The sequence below is a fragment of the Pristiophorus japonicus genome, chromosome 10 (genome assembly GCF_044704955.1).
Source record: "Pristiophorus japonicus isolate sPriJap1 chromosome 10, sPriJap1.hap1, whole genome shotgun sequence".
Lineage (NCBI taxonomy): Eukaryota > Metazoa > Chordata > Chondrichthyes > Pristiophoridae > Pristiophorus > Pristiophorus japonicus.
Genome location: NC_091986.1, coordinates 188,305,897 through 188,320,973, shown reverse-complemented (window position 1 = coordinate 188,320,973; position 15,077 = coordinate 188,305,897). Strand labels below are relative to the sequence as shown.

Genomic DNA, 15,077 nt, shown 5'->3' with positions numbered 1-15,077 from the left:
AGTTCCGTGCATTCACGGTGACTTGTGCTGTCTGCTGTATACAGTTTGCTCACCTACAACAACAAACTTGCATTTATATAACACCTTTAACGTAGGAAGACGTCCCAAGCCGCTTCACAGGAGCATTATCAAATAAAATGTGACACCGAGCCACATAAGGAGATATTAGGACAGGTGCCGAAAAGCTTGGTCAAAGAAGCAGGTTTTAAGAAGTGTCTTCGAGGAGGAAAGAGGATTTCAGAGGCAGAGGGGTTTAGGGAGGGAATTCCAGAATTAGGGTCAAGGCAGCTGAAATCACGGCCGCCAAGGATGAAGCGATTAAAATGAGGGATGCGCAAGAGGCCAGAATTGCAGGAGCGCAGAGATCTCGGAGGGTTGTAGGGCTGGTGGAGGTTACAAATGCTACATTTCTTCACTCCTCGTTTTTGAATCTCTTCACTTTTCATTGAAAGAGGTCCTTTTAATATTAGTTCCCCTTCACCGGTCACCAGTCACCAGCTCCCCGACCTCAAATGGAAGTCCTCCATTGCTAAAGCTGCAACAAAGAAACTCAGCTCCCATTCAGCCTGCAATTGCTCTTGACATTTTATAAAGCCAAATTCTGTAAACCTTTCATTCTTATCCCATATTTGGGGAGGTGCTTCTTTCATGCACAGAACACAAGGCAGCGCTATTTATAGGACAGGTGATCCAAACTGATTGACTCTCGCTCGCAATAAGAACATTTTTCTAAATCCGTTTATTTTTATTTTACCCAAAAGGGTTTCTCTAAATTTAGAAAATGAGTCACTAGTTTAGCAGAGTGTATGGTCATAATAAGTTGGGAATAAATTCAAAGCAGCTCGTTAGAATCAAATTATAGGGACAGTCAGCAAATTGTTGGAGCAGAGTTGGTTACGAGAGCGATCGAACTGTTGAATTGTTTAATGCAGTAAATCCAGCCATGCAAGACAACATTCATAACATTAGCATCTGGTTGTGGGTTAACCAGTTGCTTTCTGTTGCAGGTGTCCTAATGTTTCTCTTGCAGGTACCAAGACTGACCGGCTGTGCATTTTGGATTTCCCGCACTCATGTGGTTTTTAGTTTAAATCTCCAACACAATGTGACCCACTATGTAACAGATTTACAGTGTTATGATATTAGGAAATGGCAGGTCTAACATTTGCTTATACAAAAGCTTGCCAGGAATTATTATGCCAGAGACTGCACCGCATGAAGTTCCCGAAACACTAAAATTATACACTGCAGCATATTCACTAAACTTTGATCTTTCAAGAATGAACAGCTAGGAAAACAAAAAGATAATTGGGAGTTTTGCTGACAATGTCACCATAACGATGCCGCAAAATATTTTCAAGAAGGTGGTGTACATCATTGGGTTTTAGGTCGGCACATGCAGAAGTCTGTACCGACTCAGCATTCTGCACTGTGCTACATGCTCTAAAAAAAAAATTACACATTCAGCTCAAATACTGATCCTGCTGAGACAAAGCTGATCTCGCCTGAATCTTTCACTCCACAGGAAATTCAGATTTGTGGTGAATGGCCATTAAAAGGACTGCCAATGCAGCCTGCTGCTCAGCATACAGCCACGGTGTTACCAAAGACTGTAAGGGGGAGGGGACAATAGACAAATACATTGGGTGGGGGCACGAGCATGCTCCAAACGATTTAGTAGGCAGTCCTCCATGATTTTTCTGACAAATTTCTACTCGTACGGTGCTGGGGGTCGGACAAGCGAGACCTCTACGCTTTGCCTATTCTGGTCTTTCGAACATCCCCAATTTTAAATGCTCCGCCATTGACGGTCGTGCCTTCAGCTTCCCAAGTCCCAAGATCTGGAATTCCATCCCTAAATCTCTCCGCCTCTCTTTCCTCCTTTAAAACGCTCCTTAAAACCTATCTCTTCGACCAAGCTTTTGGTCATCTGCCCCAACGTCAAAAGTGTAGACCCATGTGCCACACTTCTGATTACTGCACCCCAGCACTCTCCTGAAATTCATATGGTCCATGGGTGCAAAGGGTTACTTAAAATGTTCCTCACAATTCAGGATCCCATCTGCCCAGTTTTGGAGTGCTCCATGTCTCAAGTTATCCTGTTGATCATTTTAAGGAAAAGTTGTTGGGAATACAGAGCACACAATCTTGATGCACTGGTGGCAGCATTTTCGATAAATAATCAACAGCAGGAGTTTTTCCCTCACAAATCTGGCATTTGAAACTGAAGTCCATTTATTTTACACTTGTGTCTTATGAAGCAGAAACAAGTGTTAAAGGTGATTAATAAAGTTTGTGAAGTAAAAATCAGAACTTCGACCTTGATCCCCTTAACCCATCCAGTTTTGGGCCTGTCAAAAGGTGACAATCCTACTCCTAATGGCCCTGAACCAGTGCTGTTCTCTCACTGCAGCTTCAGCAGAAACCCTGGACAAAAGGCGTAAACAGCAGTTTATCCATTCAAAACTCTGCTGCCTGTATCTTAACTCGCACCAAGTTGTGTTACCCATCACCCCTGTACTCACTGACCTATATTGGCTCCACCAATGTCTCAAATTCAAACCACCCCCCCATTTGTCTCGCCCCCACCGTAACCTTTTCCAGCCCTACAACCTTCGGAGAACTCTGCGTTCCTCCAGTACTGGCCCCTTGTGCCTCCCCAACTTCCTTCGCCCCACCAATGACGGCTGTGCCTTCGGCAATCTAGGCACCGAGCTCTGGAATTCCCTTTGAGTCTCTCTCTCTATGAAGCCTACCTCTTTGACCAAGCTGTCCTAATGTCTCCCTCTTTGGCTTGGAGTCAATCTTTGTTTGATTATGCTCCCATGAAGAGCCTTGGGATGTTTTACTAAGTGTGAAAGGTGTTATATAAATGAAAGTTGTTGATGTTGATACCAGAATTCTGAATTCATCCAAATCCCTCACGGGCCTGGTATGCTGCCCAAGCCAAATTGTCGCCTTGGTAACTAAACGGGCTCCATCCAAGAATCCTGTATGTGCAAAAGGTGTGCCTCGGTGATTCCAAACTGCCTTAACCCTCCCATGACCATGTCTCACCTTTCCCTCCAGACCGTTCTGTGGAAGTATGGCCAAACTAATGAGACTTTTTAAAAAAATTGTTATAAAAATACAAAAATACTTCTTATGCATGAGCCATCTGCATGTGAAAGTAAAGGGAATACAAACCACTTCCCCCTATTTTTCTTGCCTTTTCTGTTTTAATGTCAGCTGTGGCTCAGTGGGGAGCACTCACGCTTCCAAGGTCAGAAGGTTGTGGGTTCAAGTCCCACGCCAGGGACTGGAGCATAAAAATCTAGGCCGACACTCTGAGGGAGTGCTGTCCTGTCAGAGGTGCCGTCTTTTGGATGCGATGTTAAACCGAGGTCCCATCTGCCCTCGCTCAGGTAAACGTAAAAGATCCCATTGCACTATTTCAAGGGAAGAGCAGGGGAGTTGTCCCCGGTGTCCTGGCCAATATTTATCCCTCAATCAATGTAACAAAAACAGATTAGCCGGTCATTATCACATTGCTGTTTGTGGGAGCTTGCTGTGCACAAATTGGCTGCAGCATTTCCCACATTATAAACAGTGACTGCACTCCAAAAGTACTTAGTTGACTGTAAAGCACTTTGAGATGTCTGGTGGTCATGAAAGGTGCTATTTAAATCCAAGTTTTTCTTTCTTTAACACTTCAGTCATCTATCCAATTTTTCACCGCACCAAAATAAACAGAGCTTAACCTGCAGGACCATTATCTGAGCAGACGATGTATTTGAGCTTATTTGGGGCGAACTTCATGAAGCGGTTCACCTTCAGCCAAAGATCCTGGTCTCTCTTTGTAATTACTCTGGCACTGTCTCAAAAAGCAATGCTCAATGCTGAAACATTTGGCAGTAAAAGCAGATACTCACTGTGAGGCAACAGAATAATAAGCAATAAAGGGGGTTCCTCTTCATCTCAATGTGCGTCAGACCTGATGAGATAAAGAAAGGCACAACAGAAGATCAGAATAAGCTATTTAGCGCCCAGTACAGCGTAATTTGTATTCACACAGATTGCAGGTACAGACCTGGGCAAGCCTTTGTCTGATGGAAGGCCACAGTAAATATGCTGTTCGGAAACAGGAGCTACAGTGTCTTCAATCTCAGTTTAAAGTCTTTCTGCTATGCACACGCTCTTTATTTAGTGACACAGCTGCACGGCACAGATTGACAGTGGGTACACACCTATAGAGACGAGAAAATGGAAAGTAATGAGTTCATGCTCACCCTGCTACACTCACCATGCCTTCTCTTCCCAAGTGTTATTGCTATGTGGAATTTTCTACTAGCCTTTGAAAAACACTGACTGTTCTGCTTTCTGTTCAAGACTCTGTTCTCTTCCCACCCCCCCCCACACCACCCCCCTTCCCAGGTGTAATTCTTTATATGCTCCTGAAATGAGTATTACTGGGAATTGGAAGTCAGCAGCTTCTCCACAATGGAGAAACCCGGTGCCCTACTGTGCTAATTAGTCCAATCAATCAGAGAAAACAGCACCAGAACAGATGCAGCAGAACCCACCTCATCTACCACACGGTCTTTTCACCTTTAGTGTCAGCCGTGGCTCAGTGGGTAGCACTCTCGCCTCGGAGTACGAAGATCGTCAGTTCAAGTCCCACTCCAGGGACTTGAGCACATAAATCTAGGCTGACACTCCCACGCAGTGCTGCACTGTCGGAGGTGTCGTCTTTTGGGTGAGACGTTAAACCCCGTCTGCTCAGGTGGATGTAAAAGATCCCATGGCACTATTTCGAGACGAGCAGGGTGTCCTTGACAATATTTATCCCTCAATCAACGTCACTAAAAAAGGTTATCTGGTCATTATCACATTGCTGTATGTGGGAGCTTGCTGTGTGGAAACTGGCTGCTGCGTTTCCCACATTTCAACAGTGACTACACTCAAAAGTAGTTCATTGGCTGTAAAGTGCTTTGAGATGTCCGGTGGCCATGAAAGGTGCTATATAAATGCAAGTCTTTCTTTTCTTTAGAACCTTGGTTTGATTCCAGCCTGGCCGACGGAATGAAAATCTCTCAGTACTGGCTGCATGTGAAATGTATGTTAACTAGGTGCTGGGTTGAGACTGCGTTATCAGGGGCTGCTTTTTAAAAAAAAAGGCATCCTCACCTCATTGGTGGATAGATCCTAAAACTGAACACTGAGATCTGATGCTAATTAGTAGAAATCTCTCTAAATTAAGGGGAACATTGATTTAAACTTTATTTAGGAGGTAATTTTCTTACTATGCACTCCTGCCAGAGATCTTCACTCACACAGTTCTGTGTGTGGGAAAATCTCTAGATCCTGTTGAAGATGCTTCATTAAACACGTGGCATAGTTCTTCCAATTTATTTAGCTCTTGGTGGAGATGACGGAACAGGTTGCCTGAATAATCTCTCCGCCGCAGCTAGCGTGTGGTACAGCACGATCGGGGAAAGCAGAGGAGAAAATAACTTGCAAAAAAGAAAAAAAAAAAGTGTACACAAAAGCAAAACACAGTGGATGCTGGAAATTTGAATTGTAAACAGAAAACGCTGGAATTACTCAGTCGGTCAGGCAGCATGTGTGGAGAAAGAAAGAGTTAATGTTTCAGGTCGATGACCTTTCATCAGAACTGGAAAAATTGAGAGATGCAACAGGTTTTAAGCAGGTGCAGGGAAAGGGGGGGGGGGTGGGAGGAATGAACAAGAGAAGGTCTGTGATAGGCAGGAGAGACTGAATGGAAAAGGGATGATGGTGCAAGGCAAACAGCGACGATAATGGGACAAGTGAAGAAACTTGGAGGTGTAAATGGGAATAGCAGAATCATCAGCAACAACTGCTGTGTGAAATGAGGTGGCAGTGGTTATGGTCTGAAATTGTTGAACTCGATGTTGAGTCCAGAAGGCTGTAAAATGCCTCATAGGAAGATGAGGTGCTGTTCCTCGAGCATTTGTTAAGCTTCATTGCAACAGTGTAGGAGGCCGAGGACGGCGAGGTCAGAGTGGGAATGAGAGAAATGGCTTAAAAGTTAGTAGACTTATACAAAGATAAGAGCAAACAGGTGCAAGAAATGGTGCACAGAGGAAGCAACTGGGATTTTTGTTTCTCTCCCTTCTTCCTATACTACCAATTTCCCACCTCCAATCAAATAGCTCATCGCCCGGGCTCACAGATTAAAGAAAAGATACCCATAAGGCAAGATATCACGAGGAGACACTGCTGCTCATACAGCCATAAAGCCAGGGTCAGCTACTGCCTCCAGAAGAATGGGGAGGATTTTCTCCTTTAAATATTATGCATCACAGCACATGCTGTGTATTCCCTTGCCTTGCTGGCCCAGCTTGCTCAGAACAACTCCCAGCTCTTGAGAATCATTCCACAGGACTGCTTACATTTAGCACCTCATTTGTTCATTTCATCAGAAAAATAGCACCTCTGATAATGCAGCTCTCCCTCAGTGCGGCACTGAAGTGCCAGTTTAGATTATGTGCTCAATTCCTGAAGTGGAGCCCTCAACCTTGACTAACTTGATCGAATGTTTTGAGGAGGCAACAAGGAGTTTCAGTGAGGGCAGTGCAGTTGATGTAGTCTACATGGATTTTAGCAAGGCTTTTGACAAGGTCAAACATGGCAGGCTGATCAAAAAAGTAAAAGCCCATGGGATCCAAGGGAGTGGCAAATTGGATCCAAAATTGTCTCAGTGGCAGGAAGCAAAGGGTAATGGTCGACAGGTGTTCTTGCAACTGGAAGGCTGTTTCCAGAGGGGTTCCATAGGGCTCAATCCTTAGCTTTTTTTGTCGTATATATTAATGAGTTAGACTAAAATGTAGGGGCCATGATCAAGAAGTTTGCAGATGATACAAAAATTGGCCGTGTGGCTGACAGGGAGGAGGAAAGCTCCAGATTGCAGAAAGATAGCGATGGACTGGTCAGTTGGGCAGGAAAATGAAAAATGGAATTCAATCCGGAAAGTGGGAGGTAATGCATGTGGGGAGGGGGCAACAAGTCAAGGAATTACACAATAAATGGGAGGATACAGAGATGTGTGGCATTTTTTTTTTCTTCGGTGGACCGAAAGTTGGTCATAACGGGGACGAATATGCAGCGGTAAGCGGAAGTTTGCAGTCTAGAGGGGCGGAAGTTGGGGGCGGGTATAGTGGCTGCCGCTGTCACTCATCAGCGTAGCGCTGATGACGTCATCACACGCTGAGTCACCACGGCTCTCCCCTTCACTTAAAAAGGGGAGAGCCTGCGCGATTGTTTAAGTTCAGTCCACTGGACCACCAGGGAGAGTTCCAGCCAGGCTAGTGGCCTGCCACCCAAGAGGGGGTGCCAGCCTGCCTGTTGGTGGCCTGGCCAAACCTGGGGGCATAATTGTCGGCCTGGCATGGCAGTCAGCCGCCAAAAACAAACATGGTGGCAGCGGCAGTAGATCCTCCCCTTTAAATGGGAGCCGCGCACCATTTTAGACCGACTAGAACCTCACTGCACCAGCAGGAAAAAAAAAAGCAGCTTTTGGCACCGCACGGTGGGACCAAGCTTTTCTGGCAGACTTTTGCCTTCGGGGAGGAACATATGCGGTGCACGCTCTTATGACGCATTTAAGACGGATCAGCAGCAGTGGAATGGTGGTAGAAGGGAGTGGGTCACTGCCGGGATACCGCAGGAGCAGAATTTCAAAAATGGTCGGCCATTACACGAGAAATTGCCGGCCAATGCACTCCACAGCGTGGCCGCCAATTTTCGTCAGTAACAGGCCTCAAGGGAAGGGGCAATTTCAGCCCCAAAGGCTCTATTTGTGTAGTGAAGCAACCCACGGTCAACAAATGAGGCTAAAAGCAAGGGCTTATAAAAATGCAAAGAAAGGTATAAATGCAACTGACTGATCGAGCTGCAAAAGAAATACAAAGCAATTAATGAGATGCCAAAAGGGAATATGAAAAAAACTTGCAAGGGTATCAAACTAACAGCAGAAGCTTTTATAAATATTTGGAGAGAGAGAGAGAGAGAGAGAGAGAGAGAGAGAGAGAGAGAGAGAGAGAGAGAGAGAGAGAGAGGGGTAAAGGGGACTGTGGACCAATTAAAGACAGATGCAGGTGAGACTCTAATGGATAATAAGGAAGTGGCAGACTTGTTACATTGTCACAGTGGAAAAAGAAAAATTAAATACAAGCTGTACAAATGAACTTAAAACATAAGTCAAGGGGAGAAACTGTGCATTTTATACAAGTTAAGAAAATGGTAATGGAGAAAATAATGGAACTTAAGATAGGCAAATCTCCAGGACCTGACGGTGACCACCAATGTTCCCTGGAAGCTTTGTGTTGTTCTGTGCGCCTTGTTTCTTTGAGTGCGCGGTCCCTTTAAATTTCTGCTCATGCGCGGTGTTTACAATGGAGAAGCCGGTGAGCGGCCTGCGCTGGACCTTACCCATTACTGCACAGCCACGCAGCTTAGGGGGAACTTTGGTTACCAACCCAGGGCATGAAAAGAAATTGGTCAAGGAACTGCAGATACTTTAGTCATCATTTTCCAAACCTCTCGATTGGAAAATTGCAGATGTTACTCCATTATTTAAAGAAGGGAGGGAGAGAGAAACCGGGTAACTACAGGCCCTTCTGTTGTGGGGAAGTTACTGGAATCGATCATTGTGGATAGAGCGAGGGTGGTTACAATGTTGACTTCTGTTGTTGAAGCAGAGTCCATGAATAGTTTTAAAAGGGATGAGATAGCTGTTTGCTAAAAAAAAAAAATCAATATTGAGCAAATGGATCAGGTGGAACAAAACAGCGGCACAAACTTGATAATTCAATGCCTTGTTTCCAAGCTGCAGCATTCTAAAATCTAATTTCAGAGAAAAACACAAAAAAATACTTCCCCTTGATAATACCTTACTTTGGCAGTACGAGTAGGTTGAAATTTGGTTCCAAAGTGTAATGCAAGTGCATTTGGTTCCACACTGATCAGCACAAGGTTTTGGTTACTGTTCTGTCGGTCCAACATTAGCTGCAGTATAACTGCAATCTGGCCTTTGGTTCATGATCATGTGTCGCAGGATGCCTCGCACAATGAATTGCGCTATGGCACTCTAGTACTATGCATGTTAGGATGATCTGGGCATTAGTTGCGATCATTTCTCTTTTACGCAAAGCCTGTATAATTAGCCCGATTTACAAAATCAGCTTTCAATATGACCAAATCCTTCCAACAATGTGATAGGCAGCCTAAGTTCATTGCAGACAATGGACCAGAGGGGCGGAGGAGTGGGGATTTAGATGCTACCTAGGGTCACCATTACTGAAAGGCAATAAATGGAATACCCTCAAGCACATACGCTGTGGCAAGGCAACGTTTGTCCTTTTCCACATTACAAGAGGATTGAGAGGGTACAATGCAGATTCACTGAGATGCTGCCTAGTATGGGAAACTACAAATACAAAGATATGTTTGAAAACTGGGCCTTTTTTTTGTTAGAACAACATGGATTACAGGGTAGTATATCAGAAGTGCTTAAAATTATGAAAGGATGAGGCAGGGTAAGGATGAGACAGGGTGGATAGAAGAAAACTTTTCCAGTCGTTGAGGGATCAAGAACAAGGAGCCATTTACACAAGAGATTGCGAGCAGAGAGCAAGAGAAACTTGTTTATATGGAGAGCTGTGAGGCTGTGGAATTCACTACCAGGGTTAGTGGATGAGGCAGAAACTAGGTCAACATTCAAGATTAGATTAGATGGATGGCTGAAGGAAAGGGGATTGAAGGGAAATGGAACAACTTTTATTTATACAGTGCCCTTAATGTAGTAAAATGTCCCAAGGCACTTCACAGGAGCAATACCAAACAAAATTTGATACCGAGCCAAATAAGGAGCTATTAGGGCAGATGACCAAAAGCTTGGTTAAAGAGGTAGGTTTTAAATAGCATCTTAAAGGAGAAAAGAGAGCTAGAGAGGCAGAGAGGTTTAGGGAGTGAATTCCAGAGCTGAGGGCCTTGGAAGCTGAAAGCATGGCCACTAATGGTGGAGCGATTAAAATCAGGGATGCTCAAGAGGCCAGAATTAGAGTAAACAGGGTGGTTAAACGTGATTAGGACAACTTGCTCACGGAGGGTAAATGCTGACATGGACTGGTTGGACCAAAGGTCTGTTTCAGTATTGTAACTTCTATTTTTATGTATTGCTTCCTTTATTACATAAGTATATGAATTTGGCAAATGTTTTTTTATTTTGAACTGGCCAATGATAAAAGCTTTTCTTTCTCTTCTGATCACCAGCTGACAAAAAGGTCTGTATGAAAGATTAAATTGTTTGATTTGCTAGCAGATCAGTTAAGATGAAGCCATGTTTGTAGAACAAGTAGATGCATATTGTGTCACCATCAGCAGTTCCTAGGTATGGCATGCACATGTCATCACTCATTAATATGGTATGCTATCATTCCTTGTCCTTGTTCTGATTTTGATTCACAATTCTGTGGCCTAAAACAGACTGAACCCGAGAATAAAATGTCAAAATTTTGCTGCTTCTTCAGTTATCACAAATTATTGCATATATAGGTCGCTACGGTGATGCAACACTGGTGTTCACTTACATAGAAAGCTTATTGAATTTTTGCATGCAGAAAGTGGTTTTAAGAGCATCAGTTAGCATTGTATTACTATTTTCATCTCTGATTCAGAGGGGTCGGAAGAAGATGGTGGCATCATGTACTATTTCAGGTACATCCCTCAATGGTTCATTATTCTCCCTGCTCCCCCGTATCTATTAAGGGCAAGCTTCAGTTTTATTGGAAGCATGGACCATGGGAAGCTAACTTTTGCAGAGGACATAAAGAAAAAGAATAAATGCTGGAAACATTCAGCAGGTCAGGCAGCATGTGTGGAGCAAGAATCGGAGTTAATGTTTCAGGTTGATGAACTTTCAATGAGGAAAGGACATCGACCTGAAACGTTAACTCTGCTCTCTCTCCGCAGATGCTGCCTGGTCTGCTGAGTGTCTCCAGCATTCAGATTTCCAGCATCCACGGTATTTTGCCTTTGTTTGGATGAATAAAGAGGTGGCCCAAGTTGTAACAGGGGATGAAGAGAATGTGCAGCTCCAAATATTTTTGGCAAGAATGGTGTTCCCCACTCCAGGGGTTAGATTATGAGGAAAGATTACTAGGCTATGTAATCCCTTGACTATATGAAGTTAGCATCATCATGAAGTTAAGTGGTGATTTGATTGAGGTTTTTAGAATTTTGAAAGGAATTGATAGGGTAGATAGAGAGAAACTTTTCCTGCTGGAGTGCAAGTCTAGAACAAGGGAATATAACCTTAAAATCAGAGCCAAGCCATTCACAGGAGAAATTCTGAAACACATCTGCACACAAAGGGTGGTAAAAGTGTGGAATTCTGCCACAAAAAGTAGGTGCTAGCTCAACTAATAATTTTAAATCTGAAAGCGATAAGATTTTTGCTAGACGAGGGTATTAACGGTTATGGAGCCAGGCAGGTGGATGGATTTGAAATACAGATCAGCTATGATCTCATTGAATGGTGGAATAGGCTCGAGGGGCTAAATGGCCTACGTCTATTCCTATGTTCCAAATCACACAATTGCCCAATGTCCCCTCCAACTCTTCATACATGTGGTTGCGCCTCTGCTGGACAAAGCTTGGCACATGTATAGATTTCTCTCCTGGGCATGTTAAGAAGGGCTCCAGACAATGTAAAGAGGGTACCCCTGCTCAGAATCTACACTACAGCTTCACCACCTTTCTGTCACAGTATAGATAGGATTATAAACTAGATTCGCTCATAGAAAATGAATATAATAGCCACAGAATAGCAAACATTTTTGCTTGGCCAGGTGTGCCTAGGAGATGCCAGGCCATTCAGTTCGGATACAAGCATCTTATGGGTTCTGAGTTTAAGGGACATATTTAAATATTGTTGGTCATTTTTCAAAAATATTTCTCAGCCAGTCTTGTTCAAATTGGAGACTCCACCTGAAGCCATGAGAGACAGGGAGAGATACACAAGTCAGAGATACTCCGTGAATGGTGAGCAACAAATGATCATGTAAAAGTTAATATTCAGGGATGTTGTGTCTGGTCCAGTTTACACTAGTTGAGGAAAGCCCAGGAGGGTTAGTTAACCACAGTAAATAGTGTACATCTACAGTGTGATACTGCCTCTTAGTGCCTGGCAGTTTATAGTCTATGCCACCATCTAGTGAAGTGCTTATTCTATCACCTTAAGACGTGAGGGCATGTGAACGGAGTAGCTGAGATACACTAGAGGGTTGATTGTTTAACCACTGGTCTCACTACAACTATTTTAGTTGAATCAATAATCAAGTGCCCTTGATTAAAGGGGGCACTAAAACCAACAAATTAAATTTTTAACATTAAATGGATCAAATAAAAATTTGGTTGCCAGGGGTGATGATACAATCCAGTCCCTCCGGTGCCCACCTCTCGCGGAAGGCCGCGAGCATACCGGTGGACACAGCGTGCTCCATCTCAGGGACACCCTGCTTGAATGTAACTGCAGAAGAGAGGCAGGCAGTCGGGCTGAACAACTCCTCGACCGCCCACTGCCTGGACCGGTTAATGGCCACCTTGGCCATGCCCAGGAGCTGTCCTACGAGGAGGCCCTCGGACCTACCCGCTTCCCTCCGCACAGGGTGCCCAAAGATCAGGAGCGTGGGACTGGAGTGTAACCAGAATTTGAGGGGCAGCCCCTTCAAATAATGGAACAGGGGCTGCAACCTCACACATTCAACATATTAAAAAGTTACCCTGATATTTGACATGTATACTGCAGCTAAATGGAAGGCACACCTGGGAGACAGAGTGGGAACCCAAGGTAATGCCTTGTCTGCACTGATTCCATGTCTGTGGGTCTCACACCTCTCACTACAGCACACACTTACCAATGCTGGCAGCAGAAAAGGGCTTGTTAACTTCAATGTCTAGTTTGATCGCTCATAAATCATTCAGTGGTTGGCGAGAGATCAGTTCCATTTTAAGACGGATATCAAAGATGCTAACAATATATCTCCTTTCACACTTTAGTGCTCGCCCTTTGTAGTCAATGCTTTGTGACCCACATTGGGTGAATCCATCTCTGTCCCTGGACCTTGGGAGAATCGCCTCGGCCACAGCACCGAAACAGGGTGGAGGAGCGCTCCTACTCTGGCGGAGCTGTGAGCCTGCCTACGACCGTCAAACTCCCTCTCTCCCTCAAAGTGTAACTGCTCAGTACACTATTCTGCGTGTTTAACAGACCGCAAACGGTCTTCCTGGAATGTGACAACTTGTACATTTCCTCTGGTGGGACTTCCTTAGTGAAACGCGGGGCGAAAGAGACCTTTGTGAAAAACAGCTATTCTTTTACAGTCTTTATGTTTAGCCCACACGGAGTTTCCCAGCCAGCACATGTGCCCGGGGTGAAAATTCTGCATTTCCTCAAACAAAGTCTCCGCGCCATTAAAGCGATGATAAGCCCAAACGGAAATCCTTGTTGAGAAACCACGGCAGGTTGTGATGGGCGGAGAGTTTCACGTCAATGTTACTGAATTGTGATCACGAAGTCACTCTGGTCGGGTTTAAATGCCGAACAGAGCCGGGTCAGAATCGAATTCTTTCCAATTACTATCACAGATTAAACAGTATAAATCTGCAGCACATTCAGTGCTGGAAGATATTTTACAACAAGAACTAACCCGCCCTGCGCTGATGACTCAGAATTTAAAATAGCAATGGGTCTTTAAAAAGACACAAGTTGGTCGACATTTCTAAAGCATGATGCTGACCCCCAAATCGCCTTTCAAACGCACTGAGGAGCGGGGAGCACTGCGACACAGACACAGGCACAGGCACCACTTTCCACCTGGCTCCCTGTGTTAATCCCACTGAAGACTGGACGCTGTTGGGAAGTGTTCTTGTGTTTAGGTCATGTTCCTGCTCACAACAAACTCCCAATGTTCTGCTCAAAACTCACTATCACCACAATTTAAAACAAAAAACCTCTCTTTGGATTCAAAAAAACCCATTCTGCATTAAAACCCCCTCTGCAATCAACTCATCAAATGGGCTAATTCTGGATGGTCTGCTTTAAACTTTACCGTACTCACAAAGGTGTCATTTTCATTCATTGAACATTAGTATTGATAAAATATATTTATTTGAAAGCACACTCACCTGTCCACTTGATGTGCACGTGTCAAAAGGTGCTGCTTTGTGTCTCCTCCTGTTTTTAGAGGTAGCACTGCTGACAGCACCCAGCTCCTAACACTGACTGACTGAAACTCACTGCAACTTACCGGCTGGCTTTGAAAAGGCACGCGTTCTCAGAGGGCTGATGACGTCGCCCCGGCTCCTTCCCGAAGTCCCCGCCCCTTTCCCTTTGTGTGCGTCATCAAGCCCGACATTCTATTCCCCTCCCTCGCCCCGCCCCCTGTCAATTCCAGGGCAAGCCTCTTGTTTTGAAACAGTGTCACGACTCTGTGAATCACCGACGTGTATAATGGGGTTAACAGAGTATTCTTTTCTCTCCATATCTTCTTTGTCCCAAACCAGACGGGGTGCAGTGCCACGATTATATGTTTTGCCCTGTTTGCTTTGCTGCTGCTGCAATTTAATGGGACACTTTCGGAAAAGCACCTCTATTTTTCCCCCAAAATCTGACTTATGCTGACATGTTTACCAAATTCTCAGGCAGTTGGCCCCCAAAAAACCACGACGGATAACAGATGGCAATCCTAACTACCAATCCCAAGAGCCTTTATAGAAGAGTAAGAAGACAAACTACAGCGCATTTCCCATGACACAGTAAGACAGAATGTATAGTATATGTTGCATAGGGCAAGATCACCTGGATTAGGTAGTCACATACGATTTTGGTTGCAGCATAACTATATATATATAGTGACAACTATTGTAGTGTAATGTAGCCAAGTTTGCTGATGATACAAAGATGGTTGGGAAAGCAAATTGTGAGGAGGACACAAAAAATCTGCAAAAGCGATATAGATTGACAGGCTAAGTCAGTGGGCAAAAATTTGGCAGAT

General features: G+C 44.4%; 1 protein-coding gene across 2 annotated transcripts in view; it reads right to left on the bottom strand.

Moving 5' to 3' along the window:
* relt (RELT TNF receptor) overlaps positions 1–14,329 on the bottom strand; it is a 104,854-nt gene extending 90,525 nt beyond the window's left edge. For both annotated transcript variants that reach the window (XM_070892405.1, XM_070892406.1), the window contains exons 1-3: positions 14,209–14,329; positions 4,070–4,226; positions 3,912–3,973 (exon numbers count right to left, since the gene is read on the bottom strand). In XM_070892405.1, coding sequence (XP_070748506.1) covers positions 3,912–3,956 — 45 coding nt within the window. In that variant the 5' untranslated portion in view covers positions 3,957–3,973; positions 4,070–4,226; positions 14,209–14,329. The remainder of the gene's footprint in view (positions 1–3,911; positions 3,974–4,069; positions 4,227–14,208) is intronic.
* Between the last annotated feature and the right edge of the window lie 748 nt (positions 14,330–15,077).